Source organism: Panthera tigris, chromosome D2 (assembly GCF_018350195.1).
Source record: "Panthera tigris isolate Pti1 chromosome D2, P.tigris_Pti1_mat1.1, whole genome shotgun sequence".
In the NCBI taxonomy this organism is placed as follows: Eukaryota; Metazoa; Chordata; class Mammalia; order Carnivora; family Felidae; genus Panthera; species Panthera tigris.
In genome coordinates, this window is record NC_056670.1 from 51,518,884 (window position 1) to 51,545,126 (window position 26,243).

General features: G+C 35.6%; 1 protein-coding gene across 3 annotated transcripts in view; it reads left to right on the forward strand.

The window, feature by feature from the left end:
- Window positions 1–26,243, forward strand: part of BTAF1 (B-TFIID TATA-box binding protein associated factor 1) — a 118,609-nt gene that overhangs the window by 27,305 nt on the left and 65,061 nt on the right. For all 3 annotated transcript variants that reach the window (XM_007080076.2, XM_042959979.1, XM_042959978.1), the window contains 10 exons: window positions 3,513–3,676; window positions 6,148–6,284; window positions 9,698–9,827; window positions 10,080–10,148; window positions 11,235–11,324; window positions 11,976–12,071; window positions 12,168–12,344; window positions 13,636–13,776; window positions 14,783–14,907; window positions 17,401–17,521. In XM_007080076.2, coding sequence (XP_007080138.2) covers window positions 3,513–3,676; window positions 6,148–6,284; window positions 9,698–9,827; window positions 10,080–10,148; window positions 11,235–11,324; window positions 11,976–12,071; window positions 12,168–12,344; window positions 13,636–13,776; window positions 14,783–14,907; window positions 17,401–17,521 — 1,250 coding nt within the window. The remainder of the gene's footprint in view (window positions 1–3,512; window positions 3,677–6,147; window positions 6,285–9,697; window positions 9,828–10,079; window positions 10,149–11,234; window positions 11,325–11,975; window positions 12,072–12,167; window positions 12,345–13,635; window positions 13,777–14,782; window positions 14,908–17,400; window positions 17,522–26,243) is intronic.

Consider the following 26,243-nt stretch of genomic DNA (forward strand, 5'->3'; position numbering starts at 1 on the left):
CATGTGGTAACTATGTTTTACCATATGAGGAAATGCCAGACTGTTTTCTAAACTTGCTCTACCACTTTACATTCCATCAGCAGTGTATGAGGATTTTGATTTCTCCGTGTCCTTGCCAACACTTGTTCTTAACTGACTGATTATAACCATACTAGTTAGTGAATGTGAAGTGATATCTTATAGTTTTGACTTGCATGTTCCTGATGATTCATGACATTGAACATCTTTTCATGTGTTTATTGACTGTTTGTGTATCTTCTTTGAACTGTCTATTCACATCCTTTGCCTATTTTTTAAATGAGATTCTTGTCTTTTATTATTGAGTTGTAAGAGTTCTTTATATATTCTAAGTACAAATCTCCTATTGGTGACTTACAAACATATCCTCCCATTCCGAGTTCTCTTTTTACTTTCTAGATGATAGCCTTTGAAGCACAAAAGTTAATAATTTTGATGAAGTGCATCTTATCTTTTTCTTTTTTTTTTTTTTTTCAAATTTTTGATGTCATGTCTAAGAAGCTATTGCCAAATCTAAGGTTATTTACTCCTGTGTTTTTTTCTAAGAGTTTTAGAGCTTTAGCTCTTATATTATCATGTATTTGACCCATTTTGAGTTAATTTTTGTGGTGTTGTGAGGTTAAGGGTTTAACTTCATTATTTTGCATGTAGTTAACCTGTTGTGTCAACACCTTTTTTGAAAAGAACTTAATGATGTTGGCACCATTGTTGAAAACCAATTGGCCATAGAACTATAGTTTTATTTCTGGACTCTCAGTTCTGTTCCACTGATGTCTATCTTTATGCCAGTATCTCATTGTCCTGGTTACTTTGGCTTTGTGATAAGTGTTAAAATCAAGAAGCTTGAGCCTCCAGTTTGTTTTGTTTTGTTTTGTTTTCTTTTTCAGGATTGTTATGGATGTTTCTGGTTCCATATGAATTTTGGGATCAGTTTTTCGGTGTCTCCAGAAAAGTCAGCTGGCATTTTGATAGGAATTGTGACTCTGTATCAGTTTGGGAAGTATTACAGTCTTAACGATAGTAATTGTGTTATGATCCATGAAAATGGAATGTTTTTTCATTTACTTAGATCTTTAATTTCTTTCACCAGGATTTTTGTAGTTTTCAGAGTATAAGTTTTAAGTTTTGCTTGTAATGATATTGTAAGTAGAATTGTTTTTTTAATCTCATTTTCAGGTTTTCTTTAGGTCTTTTTTCCCCCCTCCCTGTTCTTCATATTGGGTACTTTTATTCCTCTCATCTTTAAATTCACTTATGCTTTGTCTGATATTTCCATTCAGACGTTAGGCCCACTCTGATTTTTAAAATTTCAGATTCTGTATAGTTCAGTCCAGATCTACTTTTTTTTTTTTTTAAATGCCTTTATTGGCATATTTTGCACATCATATAATTCACCCTTTACAAGTATATGGTTCTTTCAGCTTCTTTTTTATAGTTTCTGTTTCTTTCTTTTTTTTTTTTAACTTTAACTTTAATTTTTTTTTTTTTTATTTTGAGAGCGAGCATGAGCAGGGGAGGGGCAGAGAAAGAGGGAGAGAGAATCCCAAGCAGGCTCCCTATGGTCAGTTTGGAGTTGTATGTAGGACTCAAACCCACAAAGCACGAGATCATGACCTGAGCCAAAGCCAAGAGTCAGATGCTGGGGCACCTGGGTGACTCAGTCGTTCAAGGTGTCCGACTTTGGCGGTCTGTGAGTTTGAGCCCCGCGTTGGGCTCTGTGCTGACGGCTTGGAGCCTGGAGCCTGCCCTGGATTCTGTGTCTCCCTCTCTCTCTGCCCCTCCCCTGCTCACACACTCTGTCTCTCTCTTAAAAAGAAACATTAAGGAAAAAAAACTTAAAAAAAAAGAGTCTGACACTTAACCGACTGAGCCACCCAGGTGCCCCTATGGTTTGTTTCTTTATTGAGGTATTCTGTATTCTCATTGTGACAGTATCTTCCTTATTAACCATTGTTAAACTCGCTGTTTAAAAATCATGTGTTCTAATTCTAACATCTGGGTCATCTCAGAGTTGGTCTTCCTTAATTTTCTTTTGAGAGTGGGATACATTTTTTGATTCTTTGTATGTTGCTTAATTTTGAATTCTGTCCCTCACATGATAAATGCTATATATATTGTTTAGGCTGGATTCCGTTATATTCTTCGAAAAAGGATTTTGGTTTGATTTTTTCTTTTTTTGCTTGTTTTAGCAGGCATTTAAGTATGTGAAACTCAAATTGCAATTCCTCTGAGATGGACAACAGCTCAAATCTCAATTCACTTTTTAGCTTTAGCTGGACTGTTTGGAGTCTGCCATGTGCTCACATAGTTTATAATTAAGCTAGAGTTTTGGCTGAGGTTTTACAGAATTTGGGTCTTCTCTCTGGCTCTCTCTTTTTTGGGTTTTCTTTACCTTTCAGTGGCTATAGTGAACTTTAACTCTTTTTCCTCTAGTTCCTCAAACTAGGAAGACTGGAGGCTCTTTTTTTTTTTTTTTTTTTTTTAATGTTAGAGGAAGAACATGAGCAGGGGAGAGGGGGCAGCGAGAGAGAAAGAGAGAGAGAGAGAGAGACAGAATTCCAAGCAGGTTCTGCACTGCCAGCGCAGAGCCCAGTGCAGGACTGGAACTCACAAGCCATGAGATCATGACCTAAGCTAAAATCAAGAGTCAGACACTTAACCAACTGAGCCATCCAGGTGCCCCAAGTATGCAACTCTTGATCTCAAGGTCGTGAATTCAAGCTCCATGATGGGTGTGGAGAATGGATGAATGAATAAATAAATAAAATTGGTTTATTTCCATAAGCATGAATCTCCTTTTATATATACTTGATAATTGATAGTGGGGCAATGGTGGGATCTCAGTGAAAATTCCTAGAATGTTTTGTTAGTGAGAACACTATTTTTCTTTTTAATGTTTATTTATATTTGAGAGAGATAGTATGTGAACGGGGAGGGGCAGAGAGAGACAGAAAGAGAATCTGAAACAGGTTCGAAGCTCTCATCTGTCAGCACAGACCTGACGCAGGGCTCGAATTCACAAGCTGTGAGATCATGACGTGAGCCGAATTTGGATACTTCACCGACTGAGCCACCCAGGTGCCCCTAGAACACTATTTTTCAATCATAGTTAGATAATAGAGTTTATGACATGTTCAAATTGTGAGTATGATTTGTTTTATTGTCAGGAGGAGTGGTTTTTGTTTGTTTTTAAATGTTTATTTATTTTGAGAGAAAGTGCATGTGTTAGCAGGGGAGGGGCAGAGAGAGATAGGGAGAGCATCCCAAGCAGACTCGGCGCTGTTAGCACAGAGCCTGACGTGGGGCTCGGTCCCATGAACCGTGAGATCGTTACCTGAGCCGAAATTAAGAGTTGGACTTTAACTGACTGAGCCACCTCCTGAGAGGGGTGTGTTAATAGTTAAAATTTTTTTACTTTTAATCAAGTTTGATCTTCATTGATTAGAAAACTTCTTACCTGATTTGGAGGAAATGTATTTCTTTTCTGTTTAAAGGTGAAGTGGATCCTAAAGAGAGGATAGCACGCCAACGGAAACTATTACAAAAGAAACTTGGTCTTAATATGGGAGAAGCCATTGGAATGAGTACTGAAGAACTCTTCAATGATGAAGATCTGGATTATACTCCAACTTCAACAGCCCTTGTAAATAAACAACCTGTAGGTAAAATCTTTGGTTTTTTGACTGCAAGTAATACAAGGGTTTTGCTTCATCTTGCCATGTTATTGCAATGAAAAAAAATGCTGTTGCTCATTGCGGCTTGTTCCACCATAATTTAGTATTTAGTGTCTTCATGAATTGAATTTCTGGTAACAGATCCTAAAGAGATAGAAGTTCAGCCTACCTTATAAACTCTGGATTGACTGTTGGATAAAAGCTGTGGTGGGCCTTTTGGAGCCACTGCTATTGAGAGATCCCAGTTGCACCAATTGCTTTTTCCTTTGTTCTTCAGTGGAAAAAAAAAAAAGTAAATGTTAGAGTAGAGGATAGTAAGGGCTAGTATGATATTAGAAATCTTTAGAGCAGTGATTTATTCTTTTATTTGGCAAAGTAACAGATATGATAAGAAAATTTTCAAACAATGAAAAAAGGTATACAATATGAAGTAAAAAGTTTTTAATAATTGATGGATATGCATGTCCCCGTGCCCCACAGGCAACCCTTCATGAATTACTTGTACATGCAGACACAGGTATTTGTATTTTAAGCCATATTTATCTTTTCCCATTTCATGTAGCTGAATATATCAGTATATACAGATTGATCATGTATTTTTTTGATAGCTTCATTCTCTTTTGTTTTATGGATGTACCATAATTTTGCTCTGTATTTCTCCCTTTTCTCCATTCTTCAAATTCCCATTGGATGCTCACAAGCTGCTGCTGCTTTTTTAATGTCCCAAACTGCTTAAGCTCCAGTAAAAAAGTTGTGGCTCTCTCCTAAGAAAAATTCACATGCAACTGAAATATTAACATTCAAGGGGGTTGGTATTCTTTCCTCTTGCCACTGCAGTATCTTTTTAGAGTTTCCTGGTCCTTATTAAGAATTCTTGCTTTGCAGTCATGAAACGCTTATCTTGTCTTTCTTTTGGCCTTTTCCTTTATACTGGTCCTCTAAACCATCAGAATTTTCGAACCTTTCTTTAGGGTTAATGGAGTATGTGTTGATGAATAACTTTTGCAGACACAAATAAAAGAACATTCCTGAGGAAAAAAGAAGAGTATAAAGAGGCAGAAAATATGACAACTATAAAGAAACAGAAAGAAATGAGGTGCAAAGAGAAGCATGAGGTGTAAATAAAAAATAAAAATAGAATAAAGGGAACAAAAATGTAGTAATGTGATCATAGTGTGGTTATCGTGTATGGTATAAGAAAAAAGATGAGCCAAGTATATTAGAGAAGATGGGGTATGGACAGAATAGTTGTATGTAGGATGGGCAGCAGAGACTTTGAGGTTTGTGAGATCCAAGTTGGGTTGGCCTTATATGTCATGGACCTTTGGGAGGAGGTGCTTAATGTTACTTGTTGCCATAGGTTTATCATTGCTTGTATATGCGCCATTGGTCTCTGGACTAAGACCGTAGTGGGGTATCCATACCAGTGACCCAAATTAGTGGTCAAAGTGAATTTTAGTTGAATCTTAAATCAGTTAAGGGCAGAAAGGATTTTTAGGCTTGAACTGAAAGCCTTTATAATGTCTCCCATGAATGGAAAAGACAGCAAAAAACAGTAGATAGTGATGGCTTAAGAGAAAAGGAGCAATATGAGTTAAGTTGACTATAGGATGCTGGATCACTTATGCCTATAATTTTTTTCAATAGGTGATATTGAAATTAATTAATATTAATTAATATTAATTAATTAAGAATATTAATTAATATTCTTTATTCTTACAACTTTAGGGTGGTATTACAGTTTTTTTGTTTGTTTTATTTTTATTTTAAACCCAATATAGTTAATATACAGTGTTATTAGTTTTGGGTGTACAATGTATTGATTCAACAATTCTATGTTACTTGGAGTTAAGGTAAGTGTACTCTTAATCTTTTTCACCTGTTTCACTCATTCCACCCACCTCCCCTCTGGTACCATCAATTTGTTCTCTATGATTAATAAGAGTCTGTTTTTTGGTTTTTCTTTTTCTTTTTTTTGTTTTGTTTCTTAAAGTCCACATATGAGTGAAATCATGGTGATTGTCCTTCTCTGACTTATTTTGCATAGTGTTATACTCTAGATCTATCCAGTTGTTGCAAATCGCAAGATTTGGTTCTTTTTTATGGCTGAGTAATATTCCATTGTATCTGTGTACCACCACATCTTTATTACTGTGGTCATTTTGAAGTATCACCTTTTCAAAACCCTATCTGTGGGTTATGATCATACATTTGTGCTACATCGGTGACAAAAAAAGTTAAGAAACATACAAACATCTGCTGAGAATTGGAAGAATAGGAAATAAGGAATAAAAGAGTGAAATTATGGTAATAACCATATAACAGAATAGCATGAAGCTGTCAAACTGTGGTCAGTTTGGATATAGTGAAATTTATAGACTTAGTACTCTTCTGAGGCTGTGGGTATTTATTTTAACTTCAAAAGTTCAAACTCAGCATTCTTTTATTCTTTTAGACTCTCCAGGCAGCTGAATTGATTGACTCAGAATTTCGAGCAGGAATGAGCAGTAGACAAAAGAACAAAGCTAAAAGAATGGCCAAGTTATTTGCAAAACAGAGATCCAGAGATGCAGTGGAAACTAATGAAAAGAGGTAGTAATTTTTTTTTTTTTTTGCTTATTCATTTAAAACAGTGATGCTTTATCTGTTTTGTGTCTGCTTGATTTTTAAAAACATTTGCTGACATTGTCTTTAGCTGTGGAGTACCATTTGGATTGTCTTGCTGAATTGTCAGAGATTATTTATTATTACTACGGACTAGGACAGCTTCCCCAGAATAATCCACATATGCAGATTTATTTTTCCTTACCAATTATGACCTTTGAATGGGGGCTGAAGATCTTCCGAGGGAAGTGCATTCCAGGCAGAGGGAACAAATGTAAATGCCTTAATCATAGACTATTCAAGAAATAGAAAGAAAGGCAGTATATCTAGGATGAGTAGACGGAGGTGAGGGTAGGACCGAGTGAAGTCAGAGAGGTGGTCTAAGGGCCACAAGTTTGTTTTTATTTTTGTTTTTTTTTTTCATGTTTATGTGAGAGAGAGAGAGAGAGAGAGAGAGAGAGAGAGAGAGAGAGAGAGACAGTGTAAGGGGAGAAGGGGCAGAGAGAGGAAGACACAGAATCCGAAGCAGGCTCCAAGTTCTGACCTGTCAGCACAGAGCCTGACATGGGGCTCGAACCCACGAACTGCGAGATCATGACTTGAGCCGAAGTCGGACACTTAACCAACTGAGCCACCCAGGTGCCCCTAAGGGCCACAAGTTAAGAATATTGATTAGTATAGAACTGTCACAGTGTTACATCATCTGTCTTCTAGCCTGATGGCTAGACCAAATAGGAGGTAGTAATCCAAGTTTATTTACTTAATCTTGTAGGAAAGAACTCTGGATAAAATCACTGTCCACATTTTTTTAATGAATTAATAAAAGTAGTATCTGTGTATGGTCTGGAACAGCATTTCTAAAAGAGTGGTTCAAAACAACCTTGTTCAGAAGCACTTTGAGGGGTGTGTTAAAATGCAGATTTTCATTTTCATTTAACAGAGCTGAATGGGGCATTCATTAAAATGCCCCATTCAGCTCTGTTAAATCAGAATCTTTTATGGTGTTCTAGAAATGTTTGAGTAATTAAACACATGAAAACTTACAAAGTTTTTTTTGCAGATGACAGGACCTTTTGTTTTTTCCGTTTATAAATATAAAGCTAAAATGTAAGTGTTTACAGTATTTATTTAAAAACTAGGTGCAAAGGGAGTAAATAATAAACATCTACTTGGTATAAATTTTTACTTGTTAAGTTGTTCAGTATGAAATTTTAATTGAACTTCATTAAACTACAGAGTTTTTTAAGTAAACAACTTATTAGGATTGTATATAGTAACCTAATAGGTTTCTATTGGCTTTATTTGTATAAGCACTTTTACCCAAATATTTGAATATAGAAATAGTAGACTTTATTTTTCAGAGTTTATGATTCATTCATTACACAAATATTTACTGAATACCTTCTGAGTGCTAGATACTGTTCTAAGCCCTTAGGATGCATTGGTGAATAAAATAGATAATTCTGCCTTCATGGAACTTACATTCTGGAGGAAAAAATGAATAAGGGAGAAGATAAGTAGAGGCATCTGGCTGGCTCAGTTGGTAGAGCATGCAACTCTTGATCTTAGGGTTATAAGTTCAAGCTCCATGTTGGGTGTAGAGATTACTTAAACATAAAATCTTTTTTTTTTTTTTTTTTTTTTTTTTTTTTTTTTAAAGGGGATAAGTAGGAGTGCCTGGGTGGCTCAGTTGGTTAAGCATCTGACTTCAGCTCAGGTCATGATCTCACAGTTCATGAGTTCAAACCCCACCTTGGGCTCTGTGCTGATAGCTCAGAGCCTGAGCCTGCTTCAGATTCTGTATCTCCTTCTCTCTCTACCTCACCCCATGCTCACACTCTGTCTCTCTCTCTCTCCCTCTCTCTCAAAATAAATAAACATTTTAAAAAAAGAATATAGGAGCACCTGGGTGTCTTAGTTGGTTAAGAGTTTCACTTTGGCTCAGGTCATGATCTCATGGTTCGTGAGTTCAAGCCCCACATCGGGCTCTGTGCTGACAGGTCAGAGCCTGGAGCCTACTTCAGATTCTGTGTCTCCCTCTTTCTCTACCCCTCCCCAACTTGTGCTCTGTCTCTTTCTCGCAAAAATAAATAAACATTAAAAAAAATTAAAAGATAAGTAAATATATATATGTATGTATACACACACACATATATGTATATATGCATATATCATGTTAATGATAAGAGTTAAGTAGGAAAAAGGAGATAAAACAAGGAAGGAACATGTGAAATGTGTTGTGGGGAGAACATTTGAAATTTTAGATAAGGATAGTCAGGGAGGGATTCACAGAAGTGACTTTTCTTTAAAGATCTGAAAGGAGTGAGGATACGAGTCCTATGAATATTTGGAAAAGACATTCCAAATAGAGGGAACATAAGGGCAAATGTCTGGAAGGAGAAAAACGCTTAACAAGTTCAAGGGGAGTAAGGTGGCCAGCCAGTGTTTCTAGATTGGAGAGAATTAGGGGAAGAGTAATAGAGAATGAGACTGAGGAAGGTTAGATTTCTTTCATCACATTTATTTTTTTGTTTGTTTGTTTATATAAGTCTATTTTAAGAGATAGCACAAGTGGGGGAGGGGCAGAGAGAGGGGGAGAGAGAATCCCAAGCAGGCTCCGCACTATCAGCGAAAAGCTGAAGAGCCTGATGTGGGGCTCAGACTCATGAACCACAAGATCATGACCTGAGCTGAAACCAAGAATTGGACACTTAACCAACTGAGCCATCTAGGTGCCCCTCTTTCATCACCTTTAGAAAAAATGGTTGGCCAAATAAGTCACATTATTAAGATACGGGGGATATTTTAGAAAATAGTGCTGTATGTACCTCAACTGTGCTGATTGTCTTTTCTGTTAATACTGAATAAAGTGGTTTTGTCTTCTCATTTGTTATGTTTTATTATTATGCTAGCCTCAATATTTTTTTTCTAGTCATAAAGTAACATTTCTTCAGATTTTCTGGACACATTTTTCATTGGTCATTTATCTCTTTTTTAAAGAGCTAGTAGGACTATAGTGTGTTACTCAGTGCATTAGTTTCCTCTTGGGTAGAAAAGCCTAGAAAAGTTAAGCTGGGCCAGATTTAGGTTGTTAGGCCAAGGGAGTTTAAAATGAAAAGGAGAAGAGCTGGTTGAAGAGAGGAAGAAAGAAAGACTGTTAAATTTGTGATTCAGTTTGAAAGCAAGAATTCATGAACCTATTTTACATTCATTAGTGAGAGTAGGGGAATATATTTTGCTCAAAACTTTTTACATGGTTGATCTTACTTATTTGATATATGAAGTTTTAAGTAAACCATGAATGTGGCAAAACAAATGTTCATATGATGTATTCTTTTACATTCACTGTGGTTCACATTATTCTTTATTCACTTTTTAAAATGGTGACTTTTATTTTTCAGCAATGATAGCACTGATGGGGAACCAGAAGAAAAGAGACGAAAAATAGCAAATGTTGTTATTAATCAGTCTACAAATGATTCCAAAGTTTTGATTGATAATATTCCAGACAGTTCTTCCTTACTTGAAGAGGTACTATTGAAATACCCTAAAGTGTCTTTTGAAATTGTTTATAATTTTTTCATACTGATGTGTCAGTAGGTAATAATCTATCCATTGAGAGAAATTTTATTGTATCTTTACTTCATTAGTAAAAATTTTAATTATTAAAATTTTTAAAGCATATTTTTACTAGACCTACAAATAAATACACTTTTATTAAGTTAAATTGTTAGCATAAAACAGACCTTTTGAATTAGTAGTAATTCTGTTTTTCTTACTCAGACAAATGAATGGCCTTTAGAAAGCTTTTGTGAAGAACTTTGCAATGACCTTTTTAATCCTTCCTGGGAGGTAAGATTTCGTCATTACAGCTTCTCTCAGCTCTATTTTTTTTTTTTTTTGCTAATGAAGGAACCATGTGAAACATTTTTTTTTAGAGTCCCTATTCTTCCCACTGATCTGGGCACTTCATATCACTCACCTTCTAAGTGGAAAACTTTAGACTGATTTTCACCTTTCGTACCCTTTTTGATCATATATCTTTAGAGAACTATTAGTTTCTTTTCATTTTTTTAGCTGTGGTATAAAGACTTGCATATCTCTACCAAATAGTAAAAACTTCCTTTTTAAGAGGACAATTTGATTAAGAGTAATAGTTTCCAAACCAGCTTTTTAGTCTCAGAAATATTTCTTCAGAGAAAATCTTGATCATATCCCAGCATGTTAAAAGAGATGAAAGTGAGGTTTCTCTGATTGAAGTTGAGGGTTGGTGGTCTCAAAGCATTCTGTCCTACTTCAGTTGGCTCCTGGGTAATTTAAAACCACTGCTGTGGAATACCTTTTAGTGGTCTTTCTGCTCCTTGATGTACATCTGTTTAAAGTTATTCAAGTGTTAACTTAAATTGGGTCTTGAATAAGTAAGTGGGTGGGTGAGGTGCCAGTGGTCTGTTTCCTCCCTTCCAGATGATGCTTCAGAATGCTATAGGGTGACAGTGAAGCATTAGTCATGAGACAGTTGAATTGTCTTCCTTTCACATTTATACTGGTATCTTTGGAACTTAGTTTTAATATATATATTTCTAAAATATTGATGTTGGAGCTATAGGGAACAACATGATTCTTTCCTCACTTTTGCTGGGGATAATGCTAACTGCAGGTAAAAGGTAGGGAAATCATAGCCAAATAGATTAATATCTCAGAAGGATCTTAGGTTAGTTACTTTCTTAGCTTGATTTTAGAAAAATTCGACATAACCAAAATTGTGAAACTAATGCATGTAATTTTTCTTGGATAGCAGAAGAACACGTTTTTTTGAAGTGCCACTTTAGTTTATTCTGATTTCTTAAAAATCTAGAATCCCTTTTTCATATTGAAGAAAAGTTAAACTCAGTTTCTTAAGCATTTAACCTTTGACATTTGCGTCTTGTTTGTTTTTAGGTTCGGCATGGTGCAGGCACTGGACTTCGGGAAATCCTTAAAGCTCATGGAAAAAGTGGTGGTAAAATGGGAGATAGCACTTTAGAAGAGGTAAGTGTAGTAAAGGATCAGTTATCAACAGATTTTAGTAGTTTGCTTCTTTTCTCAAGACAGGGAAGTTACAGAGTTGTGCCATGACATAGAAATGAGAAATAAATAAATATGGAAAGGTAAATATGAGGAAAAGTGTTTAAAGGTCAGAAGGAAGTCTATTTACTAACAGAGAAAGAATGAGTTCATGGGAAAGATTTGTTCAGAAACATTGAGTGGAAAAATATATAAGAGCAAGATACAAAAGATTGGAAAGTAGAGTAGGAGGTGTAAGAAGATAGTTTAGAGGTCATTGAGCAATATGACTGGTGTAGCATGAAACACAGGTAATAGGATAGATAATAGATACATGACAGATATAATTGAAATTAGAGCAACCTTTAGTAGTTTCTTAATTTCTTAGAGTGCAAGTAACATAATAGAATTCATGAATCTTAAAGATCTTGGTGTAGTATATTTGAACCTAATTAATCAATAAACACGATGTGGTTAATATTAAAGGTAGTAATTGGAACTTTTATGTATTTTGGTTGTTGTTCCTACAGCAAAACCTGTCTGTCCCAATATTTTAGTTTTGATTTTGGACTTAATGTGTCCCCAACCCCCAATACAAAGTATGATTTTGGTAATTAAAAATGATTGTTTTAACAGATGATTCAGCAGCATCAAGAGTGGTTGGAAGACTTAGTTATTAGACTCCTTTGTGTTTTTGCATTAGACAGATTTGGAGACTTTGTTTCTGATGAAGTAAGTATCACCTAAGGGAGGCTTTGTCCGATCAAATTTCAAATTCAACAAAATACGTTTTTTTGTAAATGAGTTTTCTTCCTTTCTTATTCATAGGTTGTGGCACCAGTTCGTGAAACTTGTGCTCAGACATTAGGTGTGGTGTTAAAACACATGAATGAAACAGGAGTTCATAAGACTGTGGATGTGCTTCTTAAATTACTTACTCAAGAACAATGGGAAGTTAGACATGGTGGTCTGCTAGGAATAAAGTATGCTTTGGCAGTTCGTCAGGTAAACACTTCAGGTTTTGAAGCATGTATGGGAGAGGTTTTTTCCCTCTTATTTTTATTGTATGAAATTACCTTAGATTCTTAGTGTTACAGATGAGCCAGCATTTCAAGATTTGCCTTCTTGAGGTAGTAGCTTAGACATAGGTGGTACTGTAAGAATTTAAGTATGAATCAAAAGATGGTTCATTAGGTTTGAATACTTGTTCCTGTTTCATAGGAAGACCGATTCTCAGGGTGATTCCTTGTGTATGATCCCAGAAATAGATTCTGGGGGCTGGCTCTATTTAGGGAGGTTGAAAGGAGAATAGATTGAAGTATGGAGAGCAGGAAGTAAGGAGAGCTTTTCCTGCCCTTTTCTCTCACACCCCTTTTGGTTGTCATTAGTGTTGAATAAGAAATAGAAATTGAGGGTCCAGCACAGTGGTATGTATCTGTATGTGTTCACGCAGGGAGTTCATAGTTTTACCTCGAAAACGTTATCTGATGTTTTAAGTCACATTTAATAGATACTTGATACTGTTGTGGTTTTTCTTTTTTTTAAAAAAAATTTTTTTTAACGTTTATTTATCTTTGAGACAGAGAGAGACAGAGCATGAACGGGGGAGGGTCAGAGAGAGGGAGAGACAGAATCTGAAACAGGCTCCAGGCTCTGAGCTGTCAGCACAGAGCCCGACGCGGGGCTCGAACCCACGGACCACGAGATCATGACCTGAGCTGAGGTCGGCCGCTTAACCCACTGAGCCACCCAGGCGCCCCAGTTGTGGTTTTTCAAATGGGATTAGTTACAAATAGACTTCTGTTGTTATTTTTTGTTTATGTGATTCTTTTTTAATAAAGATTGGGACTTTTAAAAAAAATGTTTTATTTATTTTTGAGAGAGAGAGAGAGAGAGAGTGAGTGTGAGCGGGGAAGGGGCAGAGAGCAAGGGAGACACAGAATCTGAAGCAGGCTCCAACTTCTGAGCTGTCAGCATGGAGCCCGATGCGGGGCTCAAACTCAAGAACTGCGAGATCATGACCTGAGCCGAAGTCAGATGCTTAACTGACTGAACCACCCAGGTGCCCCTAAAGGTTGGGATTTTTGGGGCACGGGGCTGGTTCAGTTGAAGAACATGTGACTCTTGATCCTGGGGTCATGAGTTTGAGCCACGTTGGTTGTAGAGATTACTTAAATAAGTAAACTTAAAAAAAGATTGGGACTTGTGCTTTCATATGGTAAATTTAATAAAACAAGTTTTAAGCACAATAATTGCGTTACAGAAAATTAATCTGTTTTGATGTACTGTTTTACAGGATGTAATTAATACTTTATTGCCTAAAGTTTTAACTAGAATAATTGAAGGACTTCAGGACTTTGATGATGATGTCAGAGCTGTTGCTGCAGCATCATTAGTACCTGTGGTAGAAAGCCTTGTAGACCTTCAGACACAGAAGGTAAATTAAATATTTTTGCATTTTCTTCTATAGAGCTTGTTTACACTTGGGTATAGAGTATTAGGAAAAATATTCAGTATTTTTTTCTCCTTCTCCAATTTTTTTAAAAGATTTTACTTATTTATATATTTATTTTTTTAATATGAAATTTATTGTCAAATTGGTTTCCGTACTGAAGATTTTATTTTTAAGTAATCTCTGCATTCAATGTGGAGCTTGAACTTAGAACCTCAAGATTGAGAGTCACATGCTCAGCCAGCCAGACATCCTGTCCTTCCATTTTTCATATAACAGATAGTCCTCTGACGTATACAATGTCAATTATATATTATCCTTGGAATAGTGAATTTTGTCTATTAATCTACTTCCCCTTTGTGTACCGAGTATATAAGGAACTTATTTGAGAAGAAAGCAACCATTTCTTCTTTATTTTACTCCTGGTTTTTAGACATATGGGATTTGTGTTTGTTTTGATTTTGGTTTTGGCTTTAAGTTGTTTTAATCTGGTCTCATTTTTTGAAATGCCTCTTTTAATGTCTTTCTTTTTTATTATCAAAACCATAACATGTATACAGCATTTGGAAGTGCAGCAAGCAGTATTTATTTAAAAAGTCAAAAACTAAATTTATCTTTTCATGATGACTAGTGTTGTTTTAAGTATATTAGTTTACAGAGAAGGTCATGTCTGGTGTATGTACACTATATTGTTTTCCAGTTTTAGTTTTTTACATAAAATAGGAGTATTGGCTATCTTATTTCCTGAATTCTCCCTCCCATTATAAGCCTGGGTAGGAAGGGAAGTGCCAAAGTAGAGTTGAGTGGCATTTAAAGAGGGGTAGAGAATTACTAAAGGCAAATAATGTCTCCTCTTTAATTTTGCTCAAAACTGACACTATCCAAGGGCATGGGGGTTATATATGTTTTTGAATCAGTAGTGACTACAATTTTGCATGGCTTGTGAGTATATTGTGTAAAATAACTGTTTTCTTAATAACTGATCCTATAGGTACCATTCATTATAAATACACTATGGGATGCTCTTCTGGAACTAGATGATCTTACTGCATCAACAAATAGTATTATGACTCTTCTTTCATCCTTATTAACTTATCCTCAGGTCCAACAATGCAGGTAATTATTTGTAGTTAGTAAAGTAAAAAATGTTTACGTACATTTCCAGATAATCCTAAAAATAAAATAGTTTGGCATCTTTCACTACAGCACTTAAAGTGAGTTGGAAATGCCAAAGACTACTATTTTCAAATTGGCTTTTTCTTTACTCTCTAGCCACCAGCATAGTAGAGGCAGGAGCTTAAAAAGGTCATGTTTATCCTTGGGGTACTTTGGTTATATAATTCTTCATTTTGTTCATCCTGTGATAGTTAACTTCAAGAGTTTAATCATTGCATATTATTTTCATATCCAGTCCGAATACAGAACATTAGCTTTAGAGACATTTAGCTAATAGAATTATCATTGAACATCAGCATTACATTTTCCAAAATTTGCTCCTCAGTGAACTTTTTCTTTGTAATGTTCATTTCAACTCTTGGTCTTGATTTCAATAATTATCAGGAAGGGAATAATACATAATAATGCAGTATAATGTCCAAAGACAGAGGTTGAGTGAAGCCAAAAACATAAATCAAAAAGTGTCACCTATTTTCCTGTCCTGATACTTGAAATAAAGTTCAGCTAATTAATGTATTCCCTACCTTTTAGATTGCCTCCTGAGTAATACTATTTCTATTAATAGTTTCTTTGGAGATACAGAAGAAAAAATTCACATGCAACTTTAAAAATCACAGATGAGAAAATTAATTACTGTTCTTAGCCTAGAGAGGATGTTTAGTGAATGTGCATATGCTCATGATTATAAATGATTTCTGGCTCTGTAAGTCTATTTCTAATGAAAATCATAGATGTATTAAAAACATGTTCAGAATGTTTCAAGTAATACTGCCCCTGCTGAGAGTACTTCAGGGGTAAATTTAGGGCAGTAGGACAACCTACAAGTTGGAATTGCAAAATAAATGCCTGTAAAAGCAAACGAAGAGAAAAATTGGTAGTGCATTTATGAGATTTCCTAATATTCAGGTATTTCAATTAGTAGTGAAAGCTATAGGGATTAAATGTGTTCATCTGTGTGAAAGCCCTTCTCAAGCTGCAGAATGCAAGAGTTTTTAATTACCCTAAATCAGAAGTTGGTAAACTTTTTCTGTGAAAGCCCAGATAGTGGTATTTTTGGTTTTGTGGGTTATATGGTCATTGTCAAAACTACTCAACTTTGCCATTGTAGCTCAATAGTAGCCATAGACAACGCATAAGGAATGAATATGGCTGTGTTCCAGTAAACCTTTATTTAAAAACAGGGTGATGTCGGTTTGGATTGTGAGCCTGTGTTAACCACTGTCCTAAATAAAGGGTTTAGGACTTAAAAAAAAAAAAAAAAAAAAATCTTTGAGTAGTGTCAGGAAAGCTAGATAATGTAAGGAAATGAAAGAAGTAGTAAAAATTCTGTTAATTCAGAAATAATGTATGAAATACAATAATGTGTGAAATAATGTAGTTTTTATGTATTTATTTTTCAAAATTGCCCTGTTAGGAAATTTGTTTCACATATTATGATATTTGGCAGATACTTTCCAGCTATGTGAGAAGAAATGCAGCATGTCATTTGGAGCATGAACAGTTAAAAGTTACTCTATTAACAAGACCTTGTTATAATGCTTTTACATAGTTTGAGTCTGTTTTTTGTCTCTGTTCATGTGTTTAATAATTTTATAAGTAAATTTACTAAACATGTAAATAAATGTGAGAAGAGATGTTCATACAAACCTGCAAGTGATGAAAATAATGCTAAAATATAGACCTGAGGGGAACCACAAAAGAACATATAGTTAACACCTGCCATATTCTTTTTTATTCATGCCTTTTTCTAGAGTTATATATTTCAAATGCTATTTCTAAATCATTTCCTAATTCAAGGTAGTTTTTATAAATGACTCATGGACACGACAGGAATTCTGTGGTCCAAGTTGTTAGCCTAGAAGTGGCTTTGCTTGCTTTTCCATTTAAATTCTAATTGTGAGAAGGAAGATAATCTGAGTTTTCCTAACTTTAGTAATGCTAAATCAGGATGACAGATTTCGAAGCTACTACCATGCCACCTCTTGCTCGTTTGATAATGTGGCAGAGATGACCCCAATGGGGAATATAAGTTATGTGCATCTAATGGTTACTGATTGGGGTTAGCCATGGGAAAGAAGAAAAAATTAATCTTGATTTTGTGTAGCCTACCAGTTAAGACACATGTTCCATTTTCCTAAGAACAGACTGAAAAAAGGGCAGCTATATTGGAAAGTTCTACTTTGACAAAGGTAATTCGTGGCATTAGTACCATAGAACTTAATGTTGATATTTATGACTGCATTTGCTCTGGGTATTCTGGTGGTATAATAACAGTTTTGAATGAGGATGTTAAATGAACGTTCATATGAAAATACTACCTTTTTAGAATTTATTCATCAAAAAAGGTATGAGGTCTACAGGACATACTTAGAAAATGTATCAATAGAATTTCAACTGAAAATGAGTAAGCCTAATTTGTGTCTTGTTTATTAGTATTCAGCAGTCACTCACAGTTCTAGTTCCACGTGTCTGGCCTTTTTTGCATCACACTATATCATCAGTTCGAAGAGCAGCATTGGAGACTCTATTTACGTTATTATCAACACAGGACCAGGTAAGAACTAATAACTATGTGTAGTGATACTGAAATTACATAGAATCATTTTATAAACTCAATCAGTCTGGTTACCTTTGCTACATAGCCAAAGATCAGGAGGATGCTGGGCTAGTAGAAATGGTATGGTGACCATGTAGACATATAAAAATATAATCACCATGAGGGCAGAAATATTTTAATATTTTGTTCTAGGTCATATTCCCAGCACTTGGAATAGTGCTTAACACATAGGAGGCCTTCAGCAAATACTTGTTGAGTGAAAGATCAATCGAATAATCTCTTTGTTTCAGAGATCTGTTATTCAGTCTTAGCTTGCTTCATGTGGTTGTCAGATAGGTGGTTGGCAGAACATATCCCAGGTTAGGAGGCTACATTTGGAGCTCTACAGTATGACTTCTAAAGAGTGATGATGAAATTACTAGGCACTTGCCTCTCTTAAGAATTAATCTTAAGCACATGGTATTTCCAAGGATAGTAAACATCAGAAGTCACAACATGAAGTGCCTAGAGAGATCATTCAGGTAATATCAGTATGTGAATGGAATCTGTGCTGACCTAAGGAATCTTTGCCCTGCCTATAAAAGACTTAACATTTCTATTTTTAAAGTAACTATAGGTCAAACGAAATACTAGAATGTAGGGAAGTATCATAATCCATTCTTAGGACATGCTGTTATTTGTTGGCACTACAGTTTGAGCCAGTGATCTTTAAAAAGCAGTGGGTTTTTGTGTTTGTTTGTTTTGTTTTTTTAAGACAGTAGATTCTAGGATGGGTAAATGTCTCTCTTATGTTCACTAACCACACATTTCTTTGTGAATTAGAAATATTCCATGTAGACTTGCTTTAATCTGCAGCATGGGATTGTATTGTACTTCTTTGAATCAGTGTCTATAAATTTTGTTTTGCTGTATTTTTTTATTTGATCTAATCAGAATCTTCTGAGGTCTATCAGGTGTGTTTTATAATCCTCATTTGATGAGGCATGGGCTGATAAGACACACTGGCATGGGTTGTTTTGAATTTTCACTTCATTTTTGTTTTGTGGTTTTTGTCTAAATGTTTTTGGTGTAAGGTTAAATTTGCTTTGGTTAATCCTCTTAAAGTTAACAGATTTCCTTATTTCCTGTTATTGTTTTTCTAACAGATTTACTTTTAAGAGCAGTTTTAGGTTGACCAAAATATTGAGTGAAAAGTATGTAGTTCGTATATGCCTCCATATTCCCCCACCCACACTTTTCCCTATAGTTAACATCTTGCATTAGTGTAGTACATTTCTTATGCTTGGTAACCAATATTCATCCATTATTATTAAGTAAAGTCCATAGTTTATATTAGGGTTCACTCTTCATACTGTTTTGTATGGGTTTTGGCAAATGCACAGTGGTATGTATCTGCCATTACAGTATCATATAAACTAGTTTCACTGCCTTAAAAAAAAAAAAAGGCCTGTGCTCCACTTAAGTACCCCTCTTTTCCTCCTTCCGGATTCTTAACAGTCACTTACCTTTTTTAAGTCTCCATAGTTTTACCTTTTCCAGAATGTCAAATAGTTGAGAGTCATGCAATATGTAGCCTTCTCAGATTGGCTTCTTTCACTTAGCAATGTGAAATTAAGGTTTCTTTATGTCTTTTTGTGACTCGATAGATCATTCCTTCTTATCACTGAATAATGTTCCATTGTATGGGCATACCAACAGTTGATTTACTCACTTATTGAGGATATCTTGGTTGCTTCCTGTTTTGGACAATTATGAATAAAGTTGTAAACATTCATGTGCAGGTTTTCGTATGGGCACAAATTTTCAATGTGCTTAGGTAAACACCAAAGAGCATAAGGAGATGTTTAATTTTATAAGAAAGTGTCTTTCAAAGCGGCTGTACCATTTTGTATTTCCATCAGCAGTGAATGAGAGTTCTTGTTGCTGCACATCCTCACCAATACTGGATATTGTCAGTGTTGTAGATTTTAGCCCTTCTAATAAATGTGTAGCGGTATCTTACTTAAAATTGCAGTTTTCCAATGATATGTGATGTTGAGCATAGTTTCATGTGCTTATTTGCCATCTGTATCTCTTCTTTGCTGAAATGTCTATTCAGGTTTTTTCCTTTTTTTTTTTTTTTTGGATTGAGTTTTCTTACTCTTGAATTTTAAGATTTCTTTGTGTATTTTGGATACACGTCCAACATCGTTCTTTTAAGTCTTTCTGTTTTTTATTAAGGTGATTAAACTACTTGCAGCCTCTTTTTAACTTCAGTGGTTTTTAATTATTTGGTAATATATTTACATAAGTTAGGTATTTTAGTAATTTATTTATAGTATTATATATAAATGGATTTTCTAAATAACTGAAACATACTTTTTAACCAAAAATAGTTAACATTAAAATGATTGACACACCTGATCATGATCTTCAACTGTATTAAACATAAGGTAATATTTTTTGATCAATCAGCCCACCAATATTGTTTGTTGGTTATTAGTTTTTATATGGTGCTTACTATGGTATAGTGTGGGAATATTGTGATACATGAGAGGTGCTGCTGTCAGTGACTGAACTGTTCTTTTTCAATTGCTCTTTCCTATTTTTTTTTTCTCTCTAATCTGTCAATCTCAATCTGACTTCTCTTGTTAGTCTTATAATGTGGTGTTTCCTCTTATATTTCAAAATTTTTACAGTTTAGGTAAGATACCAAGGTTGTTCTAAATCCTCTTCTCTATTTTTTAGCCCCTAAATGATTGTCGATATTGGTTATTAAAATTACATGGTTGTGAAAACATCTCTATGTTCTGCGGTGTTGATTTTCTTATCTAGGACTCAACTATTTTTGTCTTTTGAATTTGCCTTTACTGGCTTGTAAATGAAACTTTGGCCCTAGTATATGTAAAAAATTGACGATGAGGACTCTTGATCATATACCAAAACTCTTACTGTTCTTTATTTGTGATTTGTAGTATGTCAGCCACCACTTATGCAGAGCTCTCCAATATTTGTTAAATAAATTTGTATAAAATTCTATGCAGGTTATTCAGAGAAATTTTTAAAAAATCCAACATGGTTCTTATTTTTACCTTGTAAAAATTTACAGCGTGATTGTGACAAGACTCTTACATGATAAGTTTTTTTCTTAAACATTTATTTATTTTTGAGAGAGAAAATGTGAGCAGGGGAGGGGTAGAGAAAGGGGGACAGAGGATCTGAAGCGGGCTCTATGCTGACAGCAGAGATCCTGATGTGGGGCTTGAACCCATGAACCATGAGATCAGGACCTGAGCCAAAGTCAGAAGCTTAACTGACTGAGCCACCCAGCTGCCCCTTCCATGATAAGTTTAATAAAAGAGTTAAATAATGGAAGAGCAGAAAATGAGAGATGTCAGGAAGCAGCACTGAAGGTTAGACTAAGTGCTGAAGGACCAGGAGGATTTGGGTGATAGGGCTAAAAACTAGTCTTCCCAAAAAAACCCCACAAAAAACAAAAGACCCCTAATCCTCCCTTATTTATACGTATGTACGTACGTACGTATGTATATATGTATGTATGTATTTTTGCATTTTTTAAATGTAAATTTTAGTTAAAATACATTGCAATTTTGATTTCAGGAGTAGAATTCAGTGATTCATCACTTACATACAACACCCAGTGCTCATCATAAGTGTCTTCCTTAGTACCCATCACGCATCTAGCCCATCTCCCACCATCTCCCTCTGTCAAACCATGGTTTGTTCTCTGTCATTAAGAGTCCCTTGTAGTTTGTTTTCCTCTCTTCTCTATGCCCCCCATTGTTCATCTGTTACGTTTCTTAAATTCGACATATGAGTGAAATCATGTGGTATTTGTCTTTCTCTGATTGACTTATTTCACTCAGCATAATATATTCTAGCTTATTCACGTTGTTGCAAATGGCAAGATTTCATTCTTTTTGTTGGCTGAGTAATATTCTATTGTAGAGTATATGTATATAACACATCTTTAAATAATTTTTTTTATTTTTTTAATTTATTTTTTAAATTTACATCCAAGTTACTTAGCATATAGTGCAACAGTGATTTCAGGAGTAGATTCCTTAATGCCCCTTACCCACTTAGCCCATCCCATCTCCCACAACCCCTCCATTAACCCTCTGTTTGTTCTCTATATTTAAAAGTCTCTTATGTTTTGTCCCCCTCCCTGTTTTTATATTTTTGCTTCCCTTCTCTTATGTTCATCTGTTTTGTATCTTAAATTCCTCATATGAGTGAAGTCATACGATATCTTTCTCTGACTAATTTTGCTTAGCATAATACCCTCTAGTTCCATCCACGTAGTTGCAAATGGGAATATTTCATTCTTCTTGAGTGCAGAGTAATACTCCACTGTGTGTGTGTGTGTCTGTGTGTGTGTGTGTGTGTGTGTGTGTGTGTCTGCTTTCTCCTCGAGGATATATATATACACACACATATACATACATACATACATATATATATATACACATATATATTTATACATATGTATATATATACACACACACACCACATCTTCTTTATCCATTCATCTGCTGATGGACATTTGGGCTCTTTCCATACTTTGGCTGTTGTTGATAGCGCTGCTATAAACATTGGGGTGCATGTGCCCCTTCGAAACAGCACACCTGTATCCCTTGGATAAATGCCTAGTAGTGCAGTTGCTGGATTGTAGGGTAGTTCTATTTTTAATTTTTTGAGGAACCTCCATACTGTTTTCTAGAGTGGCTGTACCAGTTTGCATTCCCATCAGCAGTGCAAAAGAGATCCTCTTTCTCTGCATCCTCCCCAACATCTTTTGTTGCCTGAGTTGTTAATGTTAGCCATTCTGGCTGGTGTGAGGTAGTATCTCATTGTGGTTTTGATTCGTATTTCCCTGATGATGAGTAATATTGAGCATTTTTTCATGTGTTGGTTTGCCATCTGGATGTCTTCTTTGGAGAAGTGTCTATTTATGTCTTTTGCCCATTTCTTCACTGGATTCTTTGTCTTTTGCATGTTGAGTTTGATAAGTTCTTTATAGATTTTGGATACCAACCCTTCATCTGATATGTCATTTGCAAATATCTTCTCCCATTCAGTCAGTTGCCTTTTAGTTTTGCTGATTGTTTCCTTTGCTGTGCAGAAGCTTTTTATCTTGATGAGGTCCCAATAGTTCACTTCTGCTTTTGTTTCCCGTGCCTCTGGAGACATGTTGAGTAAGAAGTTGCTACAGCTGACATCAAAGAGGATTTTGCCTGCTTTCTCTTCGAGGATTTTGATGGCTTCCTGTCTTACATTTAGGTTTTTCATCCGTTTTGAGTTTGTTTTTGTGTATGGTGTAAGAGAGTGGTCCAGGTTCATTCTTCTGCATGTCGCCGTCCAGTTTTCCCAGCACCACTTGCTGAAGAGACTGTCTTTATTCCCTTGGATATTCTTTCCTGCTTTTTCAAAGATTAGTTGGCCATACGTTTGTGGGTCCATTTCTGGGTTCTCTATTCTGTTCCATTGATCTGAGTGTTCTCGTGTCAGTACCATACTGTCTTGATGATTACAGCTTTGTAATTCAGCTTGAAGTCCGGGATTGTGATGCCTCCAGCTTTGGTTTTCTTTTTCAAGATTGTTTTGGCTATTTGAGTTCTTTTCTGGTTTCATGCAAATTTTAGAATTGTTTGTTCTATCTCTGTGAAGAATGCTGGCGTTATTTTGATAGGTATTGCAATGAATATGTATATTGCTTTGGGTAGTATTGACATTTTTAACAATATTTGTTCTTATCCAGGACCATGAAATATTTTTCCATTTTTTTGTCTCTTCTTTATCTTCTTTCATAAGCTATCTATAGTTTTCAGTGTATAGATTTTTCACCTCTTTAGTTAGATTTATTCCTAGGTATTTTATGGGTTTCGGTGCAATTGTAAATGGGATTGATTCCTTGATTTCTCTTTCTGTTGCTTCATTATTAGTCTGTAGGAATACAACTGATTTCTGTGCATTGATTTTACATCCTGCAACTTTGCTGAATTCATGGATCAGTTCTAGCAGTTTTTTGGTGGAATCTTTTGGGTTTTCCATATAGAGTATCATGTCATCTGCGAAGAGTGAAAGTTTGACCTCCTCCTGGCTGATTTGGATGCCTTTTATTTCTTTGTGTTGTCTGATTGCTGAGGCTAAGACTTCCAATACTGTGTTGAATAACAGTGGCGAGAGTGGACATCCTTGTCTTGTTCCTGACCTTAGGGGGAAATCTCTCAGTTTTTCCCCACTGAGGATGATATTAGCATTGGGTCTTTCATATATGGCTTTTATGATCTTGAGGTATGATCCTTCTACCCCTACTTTCTTGAGGGTTTTTATGAAGAAAGCATGCTGTATTTTGTCAAATGCTTTCTCTGCATCTAGTGAGAGGATCGTGTGGTTCTTGTCCTTTGTTTTATTGATGTGATGAATCACATTGATTTGCAGATGTTGAACCAGCCCTGCATCCCAGGTATAAATCCCACTTGGTCGTGGTGAATAATTTTTTTTAACGTATTTTTGGATCCAGTTGGCTAATACCTAGTTGAGGGTTTTTGCATCCATATTCATCAGGGAAATTGGTCACTAGTGCTTTTTTAGTGGGGTCTCTGTCTGATTGTGGAATCAAGGTAATGCTGGCTTCATAGAGTTTGGAAGTTTTCCTTCCATTTCTATTTTTTGGAACAGCTTCAAGAGAATAGGTGTTAACTCTCCTTAAATGTTTGGTAAAATTCCCCTGGAAAGCCATCTGGCCCTGGACTCTTGTTTTTGGGGAGATGTTTTTTTATTAGTAATTCGATTTCTTTACTGGTTATGGGTCTGTTCAAATTTTCTATTTCTTCCTGTTTCAGTTGTGGTAGTTTATATGTTTCTAGGAATTTGTCTGTTTCTTCCAGATTGCCCATTTTATTGGTGTATAATTGCTCATAATATTCTCTTATTGTTTTTATTTCTGCTGTCTTGGTTGTGAACTCTGCTCTTTCATTCTTGATTTTATTTATTTGGGTCCTTTCCTTTTTCTTTTTGATCAAACTGGCTAGTGGTTTATCAATTTTATTAATTCTTTCAAAGAACCAGCTTCTGGTTTCATTGATTTGTTCTCCTGTTTTTTTGGTTTTGGTAGCATTGATTTCTGCTCTGATCTTTATTTCCTGTCTTCTGCTGGTTTTGGGTTTTATTTACTGTTCTTTTTCCAGTTCTTTAAGGTGTAAATTTGGTTATGTATCTGAGACCTTTCTTCCTTCTTTAGGAAGGCCTGGATTGCTATATACTTCCCTCTTACAACTGCCTTTGCTGTGTCCCTGAGGTTTTGGGATGTGGTATGATCATTTTCATTGGCTTCCATGTACTTTTTAATTTCCTCTTTAACTTCTTGGTTGGCCCATTCATTCTTTAGTAAGATGTTCTTTAGTCTCCAAGTATTTGTTTACCTTTCCAAATTTTTTCTTGTGATTGATTTAGAGTTTCACCGTGTTGTGGTCTAAAAATATGCATGGTATGATCTCAATCTTTTTGTACTTGAGGACTGATTTGTGTCCCAGTATGTGATCTATTCTGGAGGACATTCCATGTGCATAAATAAATTTTTTTTTTTAAGTTTATTTTGAGAAAGAGAACGCGCATGCAAGAGCAGAGGCAGGGGGCAGAGAGAGAGGGGGAGAGAATCCCAAGCAGGCTCCACACAGAGCCCGATGTGGGGCTTGAACTCACGAACCACTGTGAGATCATGACCTGAGCCAAAACCAAGAGTCGGATGCTGAACTGACTGAGCCATCCAGGTGCCCCAACCACATCTTCTTTACCCATTCATTAGTTGATGGACATTTGGACTCTCTCCATAGTTTGGCCTTGTTGATAATGCTGCTATAAACATTGGGGTGAATGTAGCCCTTTGAATCTGTATTTTTGTGTGTTTTGGGTAAATACCTAACGGTGCAATTGCTGGATCATAGGGTAGTGTATTTTTAGTTTGTTGAAGAACCTCTATACTGTTCTCCAAAGTTGCCGCACCATTTTGCATAACCATCAACAGTGCAAGAGGGTTTCTCCGCATCCTCTTCAATACCTGTTGTTTCTTGTGTTGTTTATTTTATCCATTCTGACAAAGTGTGAGGTGGTACCTCATTGTGGTTCTGATTTGCATTTCCCGGATGATGAGTGATGTTGAGCAAATCTTTTCATGTGTCTGTTAGGCATGTGGATGTCTTCTGTGTAAAAGTGTCTATTCATGTTTCTGCCAGTTTCTTAACTGGGTTATTTGTTTTTTAGATATTTGATAAGGTCTTTTTTTTTTTTTAATGTTTGTTTATTTTTGAGAGAGAGAGTACAAGCAGGGGAGGAGCAGAGAGAGAGGGAGAATCTGAAGCAGGCTTCAGGCTCTGAGCTGTCAGCACAGAGCCTGTTGCCAGGCCCGAACCCAGGAACTGAGATCATGACCTGAGTCGAAGTTGGATGCTTAACTGACTGAGCCGCTCAGGCACCCCGATAAGTTCTTTATAGATTTTGGATACTAAACCCTTATCGATAGGATGAGTTTGGGAGTTTTCTTTCTATTTTTTTTTTTTGGAACAGTTTGAGAAGAATATTTATTAACTCTTCTATAAATGTTTGGTAGAATTCTCCTGGGAAGCCATCTAGCACAGGACTCTTATTTGTTGGGAGATTTTTATTCAGTTTCTTTGCTGGTTATGGGTCTGTGCAAATTTTCTATTTCTTCCTGTTT